The sequence below is a fragment of the Chenopodium quinoa genome, unplaced genomic scaffold, assembly GCF_001683475.1.
Source record: "Chenopodium quinoa cultivar QQ74 unplaced genomic scaffold, ASM168347v1, whole genome shotgun sequence".
In the NCBI taxonomy this organism is placed as follows: Eukaryota; Viridiplantae; Streptophyta; class Magnoliopsida; order Caryophyllales; family Amaranthaceae; genus Chenopodium; species Chenopodium quinoa.
The window spans coordinates 3,199,180-3,217,955 of record NW_018743050.1 but is presented as its reverse complement, the minus strand read 5'-3'; the positions used below and the strand labels follow the sequence as shown (position 1 = coordinate 3,217,955).

General features: G+C 33.8%; 1 protein-coding gene across 2 annotated transcripts in view; it reads right to left on the bottom strand.

Moving 5' to 3' along the window:
- The window catches only part of LOC110730938, a 28,211-nt gene extending 17,797 nt beyond the window's left edge, over positions 1–10,414 (bottom strand). Inside the window, exons 1-9 of one of the 2 annotated variants that reach the window (XM_021910778.1) lie at positions 10,135–10,414; positions 9,305–9,886; positions 8,630–9,140; positions 7,395–7,470; positions 3,888–4,021; positions 2,128–2,321; positions 1,743–1,873; positions 1,332–1,607; positions 808–894 (exon numbers count right to left, since the gene is read on the bottom strand). In XM_021910778.1, coding sequence (XP_021766470.1) covers positions 808–894; positions 1,332–1,607; positions 1,743–1,873; positions 2,128–2,321; positions 3,888–4,021; positions 7,395–7,470; positions 8,630–9,140; positions 9,305–9,863 — 1,968 coding nt within the window. In that variant the 5' untranslated portion in view covers positions 9,864–9,886; positions 10,135–10,414. Of the gene's footprint in view, positions 1–807; positions 895–1,331; positions 1,608–1,742; positions 1,874–2,127; positions 2,322–3,887; positions 4,022–7,394; positions 7,471–8,629; positions 9,141–9,304; positions 9,887–10,134 lie in introns of those variants that run through there. The other variant, XM_021910780.1, reaches the window with a different exon arrangement.
- Positions 10,415–18,776: the final 8,362 nt, after the last annotated feature.

Below are 18,776 nucleotides of genomic sequence, written 5' to 3'. Positions count from 1 at the left end.
GTTCTGGTTCCAGGAATTTAAACAGGGTACCTGTTTTGCTCACCCCTAGTTGCAATTATTACAAAACGAATGGAGGACTAATGAAGAGAGAAACCTCACATCCCCTACTTCCATTTGAAGAACCCTAGTGATTGATCACAAGCCCGTTCACCTTTTCTCAGAATTCTTTTTTTATGAATTATTTTACAAAAATAAAATATAATACCATACAAGTTGAGTGCACCTAGCCTTTCGCCTAGGCTTCAAGGACTTTTGCGCCAAGTTGTGCCCTTTAAACCTAAGTCGAGCCATTAAACTAGAAGAAAAAATATAGACAAATTAAAAGGGGGGGGGGAGCTAACAAGGTAACTCTGTCCTAGTATAAAGATCAATTTAATAAATTACCCCTCGAAATTCATATTTATATTTCCTCCGTCAACAAAAAAATCTTCTTATATTCCCTTTTTAAATGTCCACAAAAAATATTCCAGTTACTTAAAATGGAAACCTAACACACTCAACATATGCGTGATGGACCTTCCTATCAGCTCTCTTTCTCTATGCCATGTGATGTAGGCCCTCTCACTCAGTAGCTATCTTCCAATCATTACTTTTATATACTAATTCCTCCACTACTTACCAAAAACCTTACCCAACTATAAAACTTAATATGTGTGCCCAAACATAACAGAAAGATTGTCGTGGTTAGTAACAGTACAACAAAACAAGGTGCAACGCATCAACGACATTATCATATCAATCACCAAGCAAAGCAATGTAAATGTAAGAAATCAAGAAGCAGCAGACATGATAGAAATAAAGGCATACCTGTTCATCTAGTAGAACAGCATTATGCCCCTTATGGTGATACTCACGAAGCTTATTGACATGCGAATCCTTTCTCTTTTCCTGAGCCTACAAATCATTAATAGACAAAACCAAATATGAAAACTGATGTCCCATTAGCAAGAGAAACAACTGGTCGCGAAATCAAGAAAATTGAAACCAAAGAAGGATAGAACAAGTCCCAAAGCACACAAGAAAAAACAGTAGATGAGAATATTGAGTATGCTGTAAATCATATAACAACAGTCATGCATAACTAGAAATAAAATTGTAACGTATAAAAGGGGGATAAGAAAAGGATTATTAAAATTAATAAGTGCCACAAGGATTTATGCATCTTATCAAACTCACTCTACCTCCCCCTCCTCTAAGAATGGCACTTCCCTTTATTAAGAGGAACCAATACATAATTGTATATGGAAAAAACTACTAATTGTTCATAAGTCTTCAACAACATACAAATTGGTAGAGACACATCTAGATATGAAGCCGCATAAATAACAAACCTCATTATTTCCAGATAATGGTGGGTTCCGGGCTTTGTTATGACGTGTTTCACATTCTTCAATCAATCGTTGAGTTTCAGGTTTCTTAAAAAAAGACAAATCCTCAGGTTCCCATGTCGCTAGATCATAATCAAGACCGCACCATTTCACCAGCCATTCGTGCTGGCTCTTTGATTCAAGACTAATTTCCTGATCAATTGGCTTATCATCGACAATTACTGATCTTCTCTGCAGTAAACGATGAGGTACAGCCAAAGCTGGATTCCACTGCGAGTCCTAGAGAGAAAGAAGCATGTTACATTAAACCAGAGGCATGACTCATAAGGAGAAGCTTCTACGCACATGCACAGCCAACTTTGATTCACAAGGCACCAACATTGGCTGCAAACAGCTAAGAGATGTTTAGTATACCTCTTTCTCTTTGCCAAGCTTTGCGTGAAGTTCTGAGGCTTCATGAACCAACAGTAATTCTGGTACCCAGCGATTATGAGTATGAGCAAGACCTTTAAATTTGACAAAGCACTGCTTTTGTTTCTGTCTACCTGGAACAACACACTATCATGTGAAGCATCTGTCATCTTCATAATATATGCAATAATAAAAAAAGTAGCAGGTACATATAATAGTTGCTTGTTCCTTTTTTTTTAACTTTCAAAATAAGCAGTGCAAGACTGAAGGCCAACGAAGCAATACTTATAGTCTTTTGTTCACTTTTGATGGTAATGCTACCACTATGAATACAATACGGTACCCATTACACCAAGTTTGTCCCAAAATGAGATCAATTTATCAGTACCTTCAGTATTTGACACATCCACTTCTCTAACATCCAAAATTGATTCTATGCCTTCAGACACAGAATGAACACCAAGGGTCAACTGTTTCTTAGTGCAGTCAGAACAGTACCAATTTGAAAGATATATATTTTCCTCGGGGTTCAATGAACATGGAGGATGATAACTTCTTCCACATCCTTTCCCGCTACAGTGCCTAGAATTTAAAATTTTAAAAAATCAATGATTATTACATATATCATAGATAACACAGCATCTAAACGACATTTATAATTATATAAACTGGATATTACAAATTAAAATTATGGAAAATTCTAACAGGAAGTTCAATGGTTTTGCACTTTTCATATAGTAGCCATAAAATCAAGGAAATTTAATTAAGAAACATGCAATGCTACTGATGATTAAATAAAACAACAATAGTGATGATTTGTCTGTAAAATGATGAGGTAGTGAACTAGTGAAGGCACATTGGGTGGTTTGCAGTGAATTTATTCTGAATTACAGTGCTTGGGCTTAACAGGGTGGTGATGTTGGGTTTCAATAAATGGGTTTAGGTGTGGCGGTTGATGTGATGGGGAATCAATTATGCAGGTGGTTATTAATGATGTTGGTGAGAGTGTTAGGGTGATGATCAATGTTGGTCAAGGGTAACATGTGTGAAGGCCACAAATGATGGCCATTTGTGGTTGCAAATCGGTATTGTTGCTCGTAGGGTAGGAGGGAGAGGCTTGTTATTGAGATGGACATGGTGTTGGTCAAGGTACGGTATTATTTGTTCTTCAAAAGTATAAAGGGAAGCATAATATTTGTACCATTTATTAGCCAAAAATTCATCTTTAACGTCACTTTGTTAATATAGGAACACCCAATTGTTATTAGGTTATCATACAATTTTGGGCTATCAGATATAAATGCAGAAAACATAGAGCTACAAATGAGGATTTCCCAAAATTGTAGTATCCAGTGAATTAAAAAGCAGGAGAGAGAAGCTCCGATGAGGATTTTCCAAGCTTCAAAAAATATAGGGCTATTTCCTAAGCTTGAAAAAATATTGGAATAGAACACACAAAAAATCAAGCCCAGATGTTCAAGCATATGCACAACAAAATACTATTCTGCTCAGCTTGCCAAGACAGTATTTACCTAAACATATTACATGCTTTAGATCACCAAAAAGTTGAATACAGCTTAGGCCACCCCATGGGACCCACTTCCCCACATTGTTTATAGGCAGCTTCTCTCTCATGTAAACAAAGGGCCCATTGACCTCACTTTTATCACTTCCCTTGGCATGTGAAGCTACATCATGAGGGAATAGCTTTATAAAACGGATGTAGTATATAATTCAATAATGTTATTGAAATTTTACTAATTAGAATTGCTTTTTACAGAAATATTTTTAGTTGAAGAGAATGGGAGGTGAGCTGCAAGCAGAAAACTTAGAAAAAATCTTCAACACTTTAGCTAAGAAGTGGAGAATACTTCCTAATAAACAAATAATCACAGCATGAACCAAAGAGTACAAATCAAATAGTGCATGTATGGAAGAACTAAAATTTGAAGCAGCAACCTTGAGTAAACCCTTAGTATAAAATATCCTAACTACATAAATGAGAAATTGGCCATTGCCTCAATTTTGATTTAAGAGTATATGATTGTAGGTTGAAGTCTACAATAACCCACAACAGGATCCATTAGAAGATTGCATAGAGGAAAAGACAAAGCAGACAGAGAGAAAAAGCAGGACAAAGTTACCCACAAGAGTTTTCCTGCAAGTTTGCAAGTAACACAAGTACTCCGCTGAATATCAAGCTTAGAAACGCTTTGCTTGACACCTCGACCAAGGTCCTCAGCAAATTCTGTAGTAACAACAGTCCAGCATTGCCTTCTATCCTAATTCGTTATAACAGATAATTAGGGATCAATACGAAACCCAAATAATACCGTTAGATGCCAAAGAAAAACAGAGTACATATAAACACAATTAAAGCAATGTGATCTGATCATTACAGAAGTAGAATTTCCACCATGTAGGAAATGTACCCCTATGTTTTAAAAAATTACTATGTAGAGACTATAATCCCAAAGTTCATTACACTAAATAAGTGGCGGAAAAAAGGAAATTGATGCCAACAGTCCAAACTATGATCACTCTTCTTTAAACAGTCCCAAGGGGCAAAACTATATGTGCACTAATAAAGAATGGACCTTACTAAAAAGTGCCGTACTACAGCAGGTAAAAAAGGGTCATGTGATAGTCGTCACATACTCACATGATTTTAATGAACCCCTTTTTGACTCAACAGTTTTGATTTCATTGTTGTAAATATTTAACTGATTAACTACCATTTAAACCTACCCTAATTCAATACATAACCAAACAATTGACTCCCTTTCTTCACCTCTTCCACTTCTTTGCATCCTTCTTAAACCTCCTATGAACAAGAAACCAGCAACAAAGACAATAGTCGGCACCAACAATTAATTTTTTCCATAAATAAAACACATTCAACTACTTTAATAACAATTAAACTTCACCTAAAACAATAAACCAACTATATTCCCAGATTCTTGCAAATTTTGGAAGACAAAATTGTGAATCCATGCTTTAGTAGCAATAGGGCAGTTGAGGAGAAAAAATGAGCAGCCTCGGGAAGAAACAGTAGGGCCAGCATCAATTAGTTGCAATACAAATCCTTGTTCATGTGTATCCCAAATTTTTACAGTACACTTGTATTGAAAATTTGGTTCATAAATCAAAATTTCAATAAATTAAATTATTACACTAGTATAGTATTGACATTATAATTTACAGTACACTTGTACCAAAATTTTCATTCATAATTTTAATGTATAATTAGTGATACTAGAGCCCTTGTGGCTCAAAAATAAGCCCATCAGACCTCATTTAATTAAAACAACAGTTTTAGGCCTTTCAGCATCCCTTATTTTTGTTTAGCGACTTGGTTATCTGGAGGTGAACTGGTGGAGTACATGGGTCATTGATTTTGGGTAATGCTAGGGTTTTCAAGGCAGTTGCAAAGGGCAATGCTTTTGTTTTTTTTGGGGGTGGGGGTGGGGGTGGGGGGAGGGAAGGGGGGTTGGTTGGTTGGCATTTGGCAGTAGAACGAAAATGATGGAACGATGGAGGTTCCAATCAGGTTGAACGCTGGGAAAGGGTAAGGCGAGTGGTGGACTGGGATCTTACTCATCTTAGTTGTGGTTTTGATAGGCAGGGGTGAGGGAGTAGCACGAGGTAGCTGATAGGGTGAAGAACCAAAAGAAAGAGGTTGTTGACTATCATATTGTTCATTGTTTATGGTTATTATAAAAGTCAAGTGAGGGAAAAAAAAAAAGGAACAAAATTATAAAGGTCATTTGAGTGTCATCGGTGTCATCAGCCATCTGCCATAGGTTTAAATCAAATTGCCAGGGTCCATTCCCATAAAAGACTGAATATAGTAAGGACTGTTCTTAGTAATTCAAAAAATGGACTATTTCAAGATGAATGAACATAGTTGGGATCATTCTTATCAATAAAAAATTAAAAATAAAAAATAAAAAAAATAGACATGGGTGTAGAATTACAATATAAACTGAAAAAAATCCTTTTCAAAAGACTTTATGCATGAAATTTACCATACAAATGCATACTTCCTCCGTTTCTCAAAAAAACCCAATTTACCCTCTGCGCTATTTTTTTTGCTAACTTGGACTTTTTTTTTAATATGTAAGAAATATGTCATTTTTATTGTTGTAAGGTTAGTCTCATAGTATAATTTCAAAATATCAACTATTAAAATAATTTTTATTATTAAAAATTTTATTTATTAATAGTCAAAGTTGTTTCGCTGACAAGAGTAAAAGACAAAACAGTATATGTATTATTAAACGGATGCAGTATACACACATTTTAAACTGACATCATTGTTGAATATATTGAAATGCTTTTTTAAGCCTATTGTGAGCACATATTGCACACATTCTTATTGCCATCTCATGGTGAAAATATATGACCGCATCATTTCAATTGGAGCATATCTTATAAGATTTTCAATTGATCGATTATTACTATTGTTGTAAGATTAATCTCATTTGTATCTTTTCAAAATATAAACTATTAAAATAATTTCTATTATAAAAATTAAATTTGTTAATAGTCAAAGTTGTTTTGCTAACAAGGTTAGTGTCAACACAGTGCATGTATTATCAAATGGATGAAGTATATACGCATTTTAGACTGACATCATGGTTAAATCTATTTAAAAGCTTTTTTAAGCCTATTGTGAGCACATATTGCACACATTCTTATTTTCCTTTCTTGGTGCAAACATATCAATCAAAGCCCTAATCCCATAAGTGGGGTCCGGGTACATGAACCAAAAGTGATTATTCAGTAGTCATCCACAAAAAATCTTCCTCCTCCAACCCTTACGATCAAATACCTCATTCTCATGCAAATCCATTTGTTTCATATCCTTCCTAACTACTTCCAACCAAGTCAGTTTCGGTCTCCCTCTATCTTACTCTCCATGATCCCACTCTTCATGTCTTCGTATTAACCAACACATCATTTCAATTAGGGCATAACTTATAAGATTTTTCAATTGATTGATTACAACTATGTTCTACAAAAACCTATGACATTGTCCGAATCAAACATTCGGACCCCACGTCGAATGTTACATCTTGAGTTTCACTCAAAAGTTGCTTGCTATTCAGAGAGACATTAAAGACTTCCCATGTCTCCTAATAATGGCTTGAAGCCCCTAATAGTCTACTCAACAACTATTATGGCTTTTGAAATAAAATTCGCTTCACAACAAGAATCAATCAACGCACCCTTTCCATTACCGAGACAATGTGACCATTCCCACAATTGCAACCAAACCCATACTTTTAACAATTATTTTCCATCTATTTTTACATTTTTCACTACAGTTGTGTGGACGTGTGATATAAGATAATTATTTAAGTATCTCATTTTTCATTAAAGTATCATATAACCATACACTTGTCAAAAATCCCAACATCAAGACACAAGTATGGAGGAGAAAATGTAGAGTGGAAGTAGCATTGATGGCCAATCAAAATGATTTAAGTGAAGATACCTTAATTGAACCTCATATAATATATACAAAGTATTAAATGTTGGTAAATTGTACATAATACTTCTTGAAGAAGAACCACAGCCACAGGGTGGAAAAAGTAAATCAAAAAAGCCAACAGCGCATAAACTAAAATATAGTAAAAGATAAAAACCAACCTTAGAATTATCGATGTCATTTATAGTGTTTAAAAGACAGCAGCAAAGCTCTTCCTCCAGAGAATCATAGTCCAGCCTGCAACAAAAGGAATTTTATTTTATAGGTTGCAAGAAAGAGAACAGTCTGTAGTCTGTACAGATGTTGTAATTAATTTTAAAAAACTAGGAATGACAGGTCCACAGATTGACAAAAGAATGGGAGCACTAACATGTGAGGGGAAATTTCTGTTTTGATAGGAGTCTAAAGCATATTTTGAAATTTCTGAACAAATATCTATGTACTTTGAGCAACTTGAGCTTGAAGGTGCCCAAAATCGTGCACCAGGTGGCCAAGAGTTGCATTCTTGTTCAATAGGTTCTAGACAACTATTAACGCATAGGAGTTTTGACTACTTAAATTATCAAAGTCCACCTTCATCTGCAAGAGCTTATTGCATGGCAAGTTGAGATGCACAGAGAGACACATGGAACATTTACTTTTTATGCAAAGAGAACAACTACTTAGTGGGTTGTAGCCTAGACAAACACTCACTGACTCACACGGGTAGAATACCACAACATTGTTCCCATACCACAAATCAAATAACATACCACAAATCAAATCACATACCACATACTCTCTAAACAAAAGTTTACCTTCAAAAGACACTAAAACAAAGCAAGACAAACAGAATCAGAAATTTGAAGTGTAGAAAGAAAAAAAAAGAGATCTTTGTGTCTAAATCTCGCGGCAATATATAGATGATGGAGAGAGAGGGAGTAGAAAAAGAAATACGAAATTAATCGAAGTCGAACCCGCTATGCATGAACAACAACAGATAATAAAAAAATGGAAAAGATAATATTTTTTTATATCAACTAGAATGGGAAGCTATCTTATCTTCAAAATAAAAGAATAGGAAGCTATCTTTTCTTCAAAAAAACAAGGGGAAGCTATCTAACCAAAGAATTTGTTTTGATAATGACCACTCTTTGCAAAGAACAAAGACAAGAATTCAAAGGATTAAAAGTGGTGTCAACAAGCAAACTTTCAACTTCTTGCCATTTGTACATCAAGTTATTTGATTCGAATCAGTTATTAGGTTATTTTTTCTGGGCATTTACAACATAATAACGATTACAACAATTAACTGGAAGCAAGACATGGTACCTGTTGAACATAGTTCAATATGCATTCCTCAAGTTATAGTGAGGATTAATGACTTACACCAACTACGAAATGAAAAAATCATTACCTTCGCTTTCTTAAGCATTTGGCACAGTCCTCAGCAAAAATGCTTAAATTGCATGAAGATGATACTGAGGAAGCAACATCCATGGCACATTTGCTTGTACCTTCACTTCTAACAGCAGAAGCCCCTAGACTTATCCCTCTCTCACTACATCCAGATCCATCACCATCGTCAGATAGCTTGTCCAGAGTCAACTGCATTTTCTGGTTGGAAAGATTTTCCATTGCAGAGCCATTCACTGGACCTTCTTTAGATTTGTCGGATTTTTGCACAGCCTCAATCCTAGGAGAGGATGGAGAGCCAACATCATGACCCCTAGACGCCAGCAGAATTACTCCATCTTCGATTTCACAAGAATTGGAATCTCCAGCATCATCATCTATGTCCTTTGCACAATCTCCATTCATTTCTTCTCCATCACTACGCTCTTGATCCTCTTCTTTGATTTTCTCATGACCGCTACCTCCACTGTCATCACAATTTTCCAGCCTGCTCTTTTTATCAGATTCTGAATCTACAGGATTTTACAAAAGGATCATGCAACAGCATTTAAGTAATAGCGAATATAGCATAACAAGCTCAACAACAATACAACAGACTTGTTAAATACAGTACATAGAAAACTAAAACGAAAAAAAAAAATGCAAATGAGGAGCCCAATAGTAATTAATAGCTCACCTGATACTTTGCTCTTCTTAAGGGGCTTAAACATGTCTCTGTAACGCCGAGCATCTAGCCTCTTTTTCCTCTTATTACCAACTTCAGAACTGCAATTCTGCTTACCCCTATCTTTAACTTCCTGTGCAATCTGCTTTAAAGTCTTATCTTGCTTCTGATTCTTCTCGTTTGAAGAGTCTAACACAGTTGAACCCTTAGTCTGCTTCTTCGAACCTTTAGAAGACGGTGAACCCTTCTCCCCCGTCTCCTTGGAGATTAAAGAGTGAGACTTAGTCTCCCTCACCGACCTTCGCAATGGGCTTGGATCCCCAGCTTTCTTCTTCTTAGAAGAGGGTGGGGTGGCAGGTGGCGACTGCCTTTGTAGTCTCTGAGACTTCCTCAGACTAACCGGACTCGAATTATTCTGACCCCTAGTTGACCTCCTCAGCGCAGAAGCATCTGAACCTGAGACTGAGGCTTGTGAATCACTTTTACCACTACTCGAGGCCCGTCCCTGAGCCGGGGCGGCCGCCCTCGACTCAGGGAGAGAAGCAACATTTTCATTGTTCTGCTCTAACATTATTAAAGGTTATAAACAAAATCCTGCAACACAACAGCAACCAAATTCGACTCAATCATCAAATTAGGCTCAAAAGATCGCATAAATTTCTTCACACTTATGAAAATCAACGTAAATTACACATAGAATTACACTAGCAACAAAATCGATGATTACAATTTATCAAACTTCAGTAATTATACAACCAATAATTCGTAGCAATTGCATGAATCTAAACCCTAGATTGTGAAATTAATAATGGACGATTCCAAAAATAGAAAGAAAAATATACCTTAAAAGCTTCTTCAAAGGAGAAAAAGCTCAGAAGTGCGCTTCAATGGAGAATTCAAAGTGCGCTACAATGGAGGAGAGAGGGAAAAATACAGAGGGGATGCAGCGTTAAAGCGAGAACTTCCATTGAGGGAAACAAAGTGAAAACATAAGAAAAAGAGGAAGATTAATGACACGCATATAATGTAAACAGTTAAATCTTTTTTTTTTTTTACAATAATAATTAATAATACTCTATGGAGTATTAATTTACTTTGTAAATACGGGATTAATAGTATGACTTCCTTCGATTTTTTTAATTAGAACCATTTGAACAACTCGAAAGGGAGCCACAATCCCTAATCCGTGGTTTATACACACGGGTGTACAGTGCTCATCATACACCCGGATAAATAAAAAAAGGCGGAAAGAACATCTTGTGTTTCATAAAGAACATACATGTACTTGATAAAGAACATGTTTGTATTTGACAAAAACATGCATTACCAAAGAACATAAAGATATAATAAAAAGAACGAGATTAAAACTTAATTAAATTTTCTGAAAAATTACACATTATTAAGGGAAAAAATTTAGAGGTGATAAAAAATCTAGTAGGGCCGGGCCATATCATAATTTATCGTGCCCAAATCCTAATTTATCGTGCCCAAATCCGTAGAAAAGTAGCGGGTTTTCGGGCTTTTTTCTAACCCGGTTTGAGTTTTAACTAAAAATGCATTTTTAGGTTTGCCCAAACCCACCCTATTTCGGGCCGGATCGGGTCGGGATGCGAGTCATGTCAATGTTGATCACCTCTTAAAAAATCCTTACCAAAGATATCATTTCCCCAAAAATTAGTTTTCTATCTCTCCAAAAAAAATTCAACTTTCCATAATAATTTAGTTTTTTTTACTCTAATATTATTTTCAATTAAAAATAATTTAAGATTTCAATATCAAATTTCAAAATACCATATGTTAAAAGAACATAATTTATATTGTAAAGTACATATAGTTAATATCTAAATGACACACTAATCAAACACAAAGAATATACGATAATAAAAGTAATTTAAATATGACATATGATAATAAAAGTAGAATTTGGGCATCACTACGACCTTAAAGAACATACACGCCAAATTCAAAGAACATACTTTGTATTATTAAACCCAAAAAAACATAAATGTTTATCAACATATGTTAAATAACATAAGTTATAATGTAAAGAACATATAATTTTACTCAAAGAATACACTGATCACACTCAAAGAACATATTAAAGGTATGTTCTTTGTCAAACATTGGTATGTTCTTTATCAAACACTATATGTTCTTTCCGCCTTTTTTTGTTTACCCGGGTGCACTATGAGCATGGTGCACCCGGGTGTATTATCTAATTTTCAACAATCCCAAGATTTCTTAAAATTAGGAGGGAGTTATAGGCACTTGAGTTATCTCATTCTCGAATTGATTTGTTACGTGTAAACTATTATGTAAGTGGGAATAAATTATTTTTGTAAAAAATGGTAATGGGAAAAATTATAGAGTTAATTAAAGGAACAACCAACTCTTTCTTAAAAATAAAAAAAAAATTAAAAAAAAAAAAAACAAAACAAAAACAAAAACTCTTTACAATTGTTAAGAAGGTCCAAGAGCTTCTCTTTCCAACCTGGTTTAAAAGAAGTAGGCTCAAAGTAGATTAGCATCTCAACAAGGAGAATTGCCATCGAGCAAGATGCTCAACGAAGTTCAAGGTTGTTGAAGAGTTGTTCAAATGACGAGTGATTTGGTGGATGTGATCAGAAAGGAAATAATGAGAATTTCATAAATGGACTTTTTAATAATGGGGGAGAGGTCAGAGGAGTTGACGAAATAGGGGAAGAAGAAAGAAAGGGGAAAAAAAAAAGAATAAGAAAAAAGTTTATGCTCCAGAATAGGGGAAAATGTGGGAAATGAGTTATTAAATGTAACATGAAAGGCACTCGTGACACAATCAATGTTAAAGAACTAGGTTACCGATGAAGATCTAGTAAAGGTAGTAACTTACAACATTAATTTATGCTTTGTAAGGTATTTAATCACAACATTTTTTTGGGAAATTTGAGAATGTAGGACTATTCTATAACAGAAGCTCCTACAATATCAAATGTCATACATTGCTTCCATAATAATAATAATAATAATAATAATAATAATAATAATAATAATAATAATAATAATAATAATAATATATCAAAAAATAAATAAAAAAAAGGGAAAGAAAAGTACTATATTAAACAACTTTATGTGTCAAAAAAGTTAAAAGATTTATTTTGTGTCAAAAAAAGTTAAAAGATTTATCTATTTTTTTTATTCTATATAAATTTAATATCTAATGAAATCTAAATATTATTGAGTATTTCGTTATCTTTAAATGATCAGCATAAATATATTACTAATTTGAGATGATTATGGTAATATACTTTATATCTTACTAAAAGCAAGTAATTAGACATTATAAGATATTCTTTTCGCAAAACATAATTTTAATCAATCAGTTTTTAGATATTATAAGATAATCTTTTCGCTAAAGATAATTTTTATCAATCTTAATTGACTCACTTGGTAAACAAATAAATTAAACAACTTTTTATGTTAGTCTGATAGGGAATTAAGTACTATATTACATAATTTCACAAATTATATTCGTTCGCAACTAATCAGGATCTACAAGCATAATACATAAATTAAAGAATTACATGGATTTTCACGAATCATATTCATCCGCAACTAATCAGGATCTACAAGCATAACACTTAAATTAAAGAATCACGTAATTCATACCTTAGACACGTGATTTCCACGAATGATTGATTACGATGGAGGGAGAATAAGAGTCCTAAGTGGTTCTCCGTTACCCAATCAACGAGCTAGGATTGAACCTCCACTAATTCTAGATAATCGGGCATGAACAACCTTCGAACCACCTTCTATGGAGAAGATGGAGTGAGAAACCACCAACTACGAACACCATACACACGTCAACACATGGAGGGGTGAGAGAGAGAAACATTAGGGTTAGGGTTTTTTTATTGCTTGGTGAATCAACTAACTAATTAACCTAGGCTACTCTAATTATATATAAGTAGAGTCCAATATCAAACCCAAAACCTCTTTCTATACTCCATATGGCCCCTTAGAAGGGCCCACTAATGAGACTTTTTCTTTTGTTCAATCCATCATCACAAAGTGTGACCTTATAGGATCTATTTTATTGGGTTTTGAATTATATGACTAACCTAAAGATCATTGATCATGTCTAACAACAGATAATGACGACCCAAGAGAATGAACTAATTATCTCCATATGTAATTTGATCCAATACTATATCTAGTAATTGCACTTAACGAAGACATTCAAGTTTTTGTTTTATATATTTAGGATAACATTGTTATTTTATTAATGGATATGTATAATACATTAAAAATCTAACAAAATCTCAACATCAATTCATTTATTATAAATGTTTAGGAAAAATATTTTAGAATAACGAAGTATGTAATAGAAGATTACGATAAGATAAATTCCAATTTTATTTTATTTTTGAAGAAAAAAAAGTGATACAATTATTGTCAATACATGTTACTTTTTGTCAAGAATTTAATCAAAATTTGCAAAGAAATGAGACTTCCCTACCTGAATTGGATTTAGTCTCTTTTTATAAAATACTTTAAAAACAATTAAATGATACATAATATTGCAAAAACTTTCATGTATATTAGGCTTATAATAACATTTTGTTCGTGTAAAAAAGAGGAGAAACCTCAAAACTAAGCAACACACAACAAATTAAAACAAAATAAAGTAATGAGAAAATAAAAGGCTAGAAAACATAAACAAAGCAAAATGAACTAGTGAAGACTACTAGTCTTTAAGCTGCTAGAGCCGGAACCTTCCTCGTAATAGTTACACAATTCAAATTCTCCAATAATACAACCCATAGATCCATTAGGATATCCTCAAGAATAATCATACATTGAGAATGTAACATCCTAGAAATTCCATACCTTTAAAATACATGTTTTACTCTTTTTAAAAATACGAATTAGGAAAATCTAAAACATTACCGCCACCGTGAAAACAGCTAAGACAAAATATCAAAGGCACATAACGGAAGACTATATTTAAAAACCATTTAAAGCTAGTCAACTTTCAAGTCAAAACTCATCGAAAGTAAAGTAAAACCAAAGTCAAACAAAATCAAACATAGTCAAACAAAGTCAACCTACAACTTGGAACCATTGTAAGCCCTTATTAAAACCGAGTAATACCAAAACCTTTGCGTTAGTTGTAATAATAATAATAATAATAATAATAATAATAATAATAATAATAATAAAAATAAAAAGCATCATGTACTTATGAAATGAATCGCCCTTCACTCAAGTCCATCATGAATATGCTTCATCACCTGAAAAGAGCTTCACTCTACTTTTCCCACTACTCGCCATTAGAAATGGGTCGTTGTAGGGTCAAGGTAAAGACAGGGTCAAACAAACATACAAACACACAATTAGAGCTGTCAAAAGCTAACCCGACCCGAAATACCCAAACATACAAACACACAAATAGAGTTGTCAAAAGCTAACCCGACCCGAAATACGGGCCCGGACCCGATTATTAACCGACCCATCTAAACCCGAAAAAATGGTGACTCAAACTCGTTTTAACCCGTCAAAACCCGAATTTAACCCGAATTATTACAAACTCGACCCGAAATCAACTCGACTTATTATTGACCTGACCTAGATTCAACCCAAATTGTTATTGACTCGATCCGAATTTTACACGACCTATTACTAACCCGACCCCAAAAATTTAACCTGATCTATTACTAACCCGACTCGAAATCAACACGACTTGTTATTGACCCGACCTAAATTCAACCCAAATTGTTCCTGGCCCGATTTCAAATCACCTTAAATTCAATTTAGACCACCTTATTATTGTTAATCAAAGCATTTTGTCTAGGGAGACCAAGTCGGTCCAGGCCAGCAAAAGAAAAGAGCATCATCCCCAAATTTAAGAGTTAAATATAGTATATATTTGTTTTATGGTCAAAGGAGATAATTATCTTCCTAAATTATAAACTATAGTTACCTAGTATGTTGCCATATATATTATAGTCAAAGGAAGTAATTAGATTGATAAAAATGATAATTATCAATTTATAGTTAGTTAAACCCGAATATGACCCGACTTGGAAATAATCCAATTTGATTGTAACCCGCAAATTATTGACTTGAACATAACCTGACTTAAATCCGAGAATGACCCGATTTGGAAATGACCCAACCTGATTATAACCCGCAAATTATTGACTTGAACTGAACCCGACTTGAACCCGAGAATGACTTGACTTGAAAATGACCCGATCTCATTATAAACCACAAATTATTGACTTAAATGGAACCCGACTCAAACTCGAGAATGACCTGACCTGATTCTAACCTACAGATTATTGAATTGAACCGAACTCGAGGATTACCCTAACCCGTTTTAACTCGTAAAAACCCGAATTAAACCCGACCTATTGTTCACTTGACCCAAATGTAACCCGACCTGTTATTAACTCAACCTAAACCCGACCCAAACCCGATAAGATGTATGACCCGACGTGACCCGACTCAAGCATGACCCAACCCGAACTCGAACCCGACCCTCATAGGTTATGACATTAACCCGAATTGACTCAACCCGAGTTAACCCGACTCACTCTTACCCGACCCATTTACCCGAATTGACAGCTCTACACATAATCAACAAAGCCGAGTACGTAAGCATAACAAAACACACTAACATGCTTTTATCCTATCAATCACACAACTTACCTTGTTGTACTTGTAACAAGCATTCAAGACACTCAACATTAACTAGAAAAAATATAGATGTCTATTTAAATTTGATTACGCATCGAACAGGTTTCCAACCAAATCCCTGTCCCAAATAGATTTAGGTAAACTACACCGGGAGCTAACCGGATAGGAAAATGTCACATAAAGTGACGGACGTCCTGCACATAATAATAATAATAAAAAGGAAAATACAACATCCTATACTCCCAGTAGAAGTTATGGTTAAATATAAAACCCCATAACTCCCTCATATATGTTCATACTTGAGGTATATATGTTCCAAGAGTTTTTGTGCGTAATCTCTTTCACTTTACGTTGTTTTACATATTATTCAACTTGATAATGACTCTCAACCCATAACATAATCAAACATTATAATCATACAATCAATCAATCATATCAAATTAATTCTTAAATAATTAGTGACCACATAACTTTTAATGTTGAATCCTTTTTTAATCTACCTAGGTGTCAAAGATACCTTAAACGCATAATGCGCCACAAATCCTATCCCTCGATGTTAGAAACACCTTAAGTGCACATAGGCACCGCAATATAATTTATTCCTGTGTACTAAGACACTTGATAGCTCAAATCAGCATCAACAAAAATTATATGAACCATAATAAAATTCTCTTTTAATATTCCAAACCAAATTAAACATATAGTTTAATTAAAAATGCTTCCAATCATGTCAATAATAAAAGTGTGGTTCATATTTTACATGCCAATATAATGATTACCAATCATCAAACCATCACAAATTATTAATCCACGGTTCATAATTCAATCACCAACATTAACCATATAACAAATTCCAATTAATATCTATCATGATACTACATGGAATCTATTATTCAAAGCCTAGCATATTCTTACATCAGCCATTAAATACCAATTACGCAAACATACCTTGAATACGATCTCAAAATCGCCACGACTACACAAAATCACTCACTTGGAAATCTCCTACAATCCAAAATTACAAAGAGGCATTATACTCTACACAAATTTCCAGCAGTATATCCACTTCTTAATTCACTCATAAATTATTTTAAAAAGCTGAAATTTAATTTAAACCCCCTTACTTTAATTCCAATTAATGGGTAGTCAAAAATCCTTTCAAGACACTTAATTATGACTTACTAACAAAATTTCCATCTTTATAAAATCATTAAAATTAAACTTGTTGTAAATATGTTTTAAAACACCTATTTCAATAATTTAAACCACCCATAATCAATTTCTATGAATATACAATAATTTAGAAACCTATGGTTTTCAATTTGGGGCTTTAAAATTCAAAACCAAATCTGAAAATTTATATACATTATATTTATAATCAAACATCATAAAATCATCACAAAACCCCAAATTAATAATTAGATAAAGGATTAAAACAAAAAGAATATTTTTTTTGGTTTGTGCACAAAAAAGGGAGAAGAAGAGGGAGGGTAGTCAGTGCCACCTCGCCCGCGGTTGTTGCTGCTGCTGGGCCGTGCTATCGGCCGACACCGGCAGGGTGTGGTGGTGGCAGCCGGCCACCGGTGGTGGTGGTGTGTGTGGTGGTGTAAAAAAATGGGGGAAGTGGAAAATAAGAGGAGAGATAGAGTTACTTTTGGGTATTTTTCCACCTTGAGCAAAATTTGATTTTTGCGCATGTGATGGGTATTTTTACCCTCTCTCAAAAAAAAACCTCCTACCTTAATGATCCCTCCTTTCCTACCCTTAATGATCCCTTTCCTTATCCAACTACAATTTGACTTTCCATTAAACATTGTTGACTTCCAAAATTATCTTCTATAAAATCATATGCCCCAATATTTTTAAATTATAAAAATAAAGTATTTCCAAAATTATTAAATAAATAAATTGAATCTTTAATAAAACTCTTTAAATATATATAAAACCTCATAAATAATTAATTTCAACTTCTTTAAATAATTCATGAAATACTATTTAAATTAAAAATACGTATAAAAATACTAGGTATTACAGATTAATTTTAATGTCATAGCTAACAAGTCAGTCCCCCGCATGATTAGCTTCACAGTAACAATGACTTACCATGACCCTCCAATTAACCTTGTCTACATACGAAGCAAGCTTTTGCATTATTGAGTGATGAAAAAGTAATGGTTTTGAGGTGTAGGTGTTGAGTACAATCTAGATGGTAAGTGATTATTGACAAGGTACGTAGTCAGTAACTTGGTGAAATTCTTCATTACTTTCTTCATTACTATGATACTATCAGATGAAGAACTTGACTTTAAAGAGCTTTTTTGAAACAACATTTGTGTTAATTATAGTAAAGTTTTGTGGATGATGTTTTAAGGGTGTTCACATGCTAAAGTCGTATCACCTAATCAAAAGTATTACCTAAGTCCTCTAACTAAAGTAGATAGAGAAGTAAGGTCGAATTCACAGGGAAACAAGTCTTTCTACACCTAACTAATTAATATAATCTAAATTATTAAGTAATCAATTTGTTGTGAAGGGAATTAAACTAAGGAGAATAAAAGTAGGGAGAAATCAATAAATAAAATCCTCGGGCATAGGTTCACCAATAAATAATATTCCAGGGTAAAACACAATAATCAATCATCAATGCATCAATTAATTAGATCATAAATGGCTTTCGCTATTTATTACAATGACAGAATTAATCTACCGGTATTAAATCACATCTCTCGAATCTTGACTTAACCTTTTATAAATTAACCTGCCTATTGAAACTAAGTCTAAACATCAACTCTCATCTTTTGAA